This window comes from Vigna unguiculata, chromosome 3, assembly GCF_037176805.1.
Source record: "Vigna unguiculata cultivar grain cowpea cultivar isolate G323 ecotype 2 chromosome 3, ASM3717680v1, whole genome shotgun sequence".
Lineage (NCBI taxonomy): Eukaryota > Viridiplantae > Streptophyta > Magnoliopsida > Fabales > Fabaceae > Vigna > Vigna unguiculata.
Window position 1 is genome coordinate 59756217 of NC_140794.1, and position 3227 is coordinate 59759443.

The window sequence follows — 3227 nt, forward strand, 5'->3', positions numbered from 1 at the left end:
GTGAGAAGTCATCAAAGGCGACAACTCAAGCAAACAACACGACAAACATCAAAATACTCCATGCAGACGCAGTCAACATCTATGCTTGGAATGAGATATACATAAAAGGATAAAGAAAAAAGATATCACACCTCATATTCACATGTTGTTGATGTGGGCGTGGCTCACTTTCGAACTTTTAACTGAGACATCGAAGAAAAAACGAAAGCCCTACTTTTCACACACAATGTGCAATGAAGGAAGACATGCATGCATATGGAAAAACCATCTGCAAAAGTGCAAAGTAAACCAGATAAAAAATAAATAAAAAAATCAAAAGAAGCAGTTTCTTCTTCCTTTATCCCTTTTCCACGTTTGTTTTCCACTCATTTCAAGTTTCCACACCACGCAAAGAAACCTAAACATCTTTCTTAATAAACCAAACCATCACTACCCTTTATATACATATATTATTACCTCTTAGCGGAGCTTGATTAAGATTACTTAAACCCTTCCGTGTTAATTGTATTAATGCTGATGAACCATGGCAACACCAGCACTGGCTTCAATAGTGCAGCAAGAGCAGCAACAAGGTGAGGTAGAAGCTGTTCCGAGCACTACTACTGGTTCTAGCGCATGGAAGTCTTCAGGATCTGTTGCTCCATTTTTTGCTGTGATGTCTGTGCTTGTAATTCTGGCTGTTCTTTCTTGCTATTTGGGTCGCAAGTGGAATCGAAGACCCAAAACACCATTGGAGAGTATCAGAGGGAGAGGGTTTTCTGGGTGGCTTAAGCGTGTGTGCCGGGAACGTATTGGCAATGATATTGAAGTTGGGGGTGTTGGGCCCAAGGTCATGGTTTGTGATGACCTTGAGGACATTGATCATTGTACAAATGGTGAACCTGCTCACCAAAACACAACCCAAGTTTCATGCTAAACTCAAATTTGTTCGATTTCAACATTGTTAATCACACATGTCTTGTCATACTAATTGTTTTAAATCAATCAAGTTTTTTTTTTAAGGGTAGTGACGGATCTTCAACTAATATTTTGAGGTGCTAAAATTTTGGTTGAATTACTTTTTTTTTGTTAATTTTTTTGTCCAAAAATGTCAAGTTAGTCTTCTAATTTTTTCTATTATCAATTTTGTCTCTATTTTTTAAGAAGTTGATGCAATTTGATCATTTCGTTAAATTTCTTGAAGTGCGAAGCAAGGATTTTTTTTATCAAAATTGACATTAGGATTATGTCAATTACACCAATAAAGCAAACCATCCTTATTCACAACTTCAATTTTGATGAAAAAAACTTAATTTGATTCAAGAAATTTAACGAAAAATTACTAAATTGCATCATTTTTTCAAGAATCGAGACCAAATTGAGACTAAAAATAACTGAAGGACCAACTTGATATTTTTGAGAGAAAAAATGAATCAAAAGAGTAATTTCAAAATTTTTACACAAACTAATAAAAACATTACATTTACTTTTTTGTGATAATAAAAAATAATAAAATTATAATTATTGTTATTATTATTATTATTATAATTATAAAATTAAATAAAAATAATATTATAATTTTACTATAATTATATTTCATTTACAGTGATTAAATTTTAAAAAAAAGTTAAATAAAAATATAGTTAAATTAAATAAATGATTAGTTAAAAGATAATATAAATAAAATAATTATTTTTATTTTAAAATATATTTAAAAGGTAAAATGAAAAAATAAATATGAACAACAAAAAATATCTTTTCCTTTGTACAGATATAGATATATAAAAAGAATATTAAAATATTAAAAATATTAAATTTTCTTAAAAAAATTATTTAAAATAACATGAAAATTATATAGATATAAAAAAATTGGGGTGCCATGGCCCCTTAGTCACTTCATAGGTCCGCTGCTGCGTGAGGGTTTTTGGTTTGAAAAACTTGGTCTAAGGAGTATTTAGTTTGGATGGTGACTCGTGCTATACTAAATTGAAAGAGATATAATAATAGATAATAAAATTACATTAAAAATAGAAAATAAAACTTTGATGAAAATAAAACTTAAATAGTTATTATAAAAAATAATGATATTTTATCCGCTCTTTCTAATTTACTTTTAATCCACGATTTCAATCACCCTTAGATCACATTTGAAAGAATTTGAATCAGTGTTGTCTTATTAGAAACGTGATCATATATACAATGTACAAGAGCATAATTAGCCTAGAAAGAAGAAAACTAATTAGCGCGAGAATATGCACTTAACGGAGAATCTGCACAGAAATATGCACCATAAAGACTACGTTACAAAAGAGGAGATATACACAAATATAAAATATATGTATCATATATTCTAACAACATCACACCACTAAAAAGAATCAAAATAAATAATTAAAGGATAATAGAAGTGGTAGGTTAAAAACAAAAAAAAAAAAGAATGGGTCAAAATATCATTATCCGTTTATAAAGTAGCATAAGAAGAATTTGGATTTTCTGCTGGTTTTTTTGTGTTGTTCCTCTACTGTGCCTCCATAATATACTAATTACCACTAATTTTGACGTTTTAAAATATATTAAAAAAAGATATTTAAAATGTCAACATAGTATATTTTTAATGTTCAGTAGATGACAATACCAAAAAAATCGAATTTGAATTATCTTACTCATTTTGTTGTTCCTCTATTACGCCTCCATAATAGACTGACTACCACTAATTTTCAAGTTTTAAAATATATTAAAAAGATATTTAAAGTACTAACGCAGTGTATTTTTAATGTTCCGCAGAGGACAACACAAAAAAAAATGAGTAAGAAATCTGGACTTAAAAAAACCAGTAAAGAATCTGGACTCGCATAGGAGCAAAGGAAAATCTTGTTCATTTACTTAACGACCATAAATGCTTACAATAGTTAGTCCAAAGATGGCAAATAAACTTGTCTCCGTGGGTATTGCTCGAACCCGTCCCCGGAAAATTCCCGCATTGACTGGGTATGGGTATGGGTATGTAAAATTCTCAACTTTTTCAATTAGGTATGGGGATGAGTATGAGAATGTACATATCCCCGCCATAATATTCGTCCCTGTCATATCCCCGTCCTCGTTTAAATTTTTAAAATATTCACAATTAATTAAGTAATTATATATATATATATATATATATATATATATATATATATATATATATATATATATATATATATATTCTATTTTTTATTTCTTCTAATTATTTGGTTTGTCATGAAACTCATT

At 29.2% G+C, this 3227-nt stretch overlaps 1 protein-coding gene across 1 annotated transcript; it reads left to right on the forward strand.

The window, feature by feature from the left end:
- The first annotated feature begins 449 nt into the window (after positions 1 to 449).
- LOC114179651 (uncharacterized) lies at positions 450 to 952 on the forward strand. The gene has a single exon (XM_028066063.2). The coding sequence runs from the start codon at positions 524 to 526 to the stop codon at positions 914 to 916; it is 393 nt and encodes a 130-aa protein (XP_027921864.1). The 5' UTR covers positions 450 to 523; the 3' UTR covers positions 917 to 952.
- Positions 953 to 3227: the final 2275 nt, after the last annotated feature.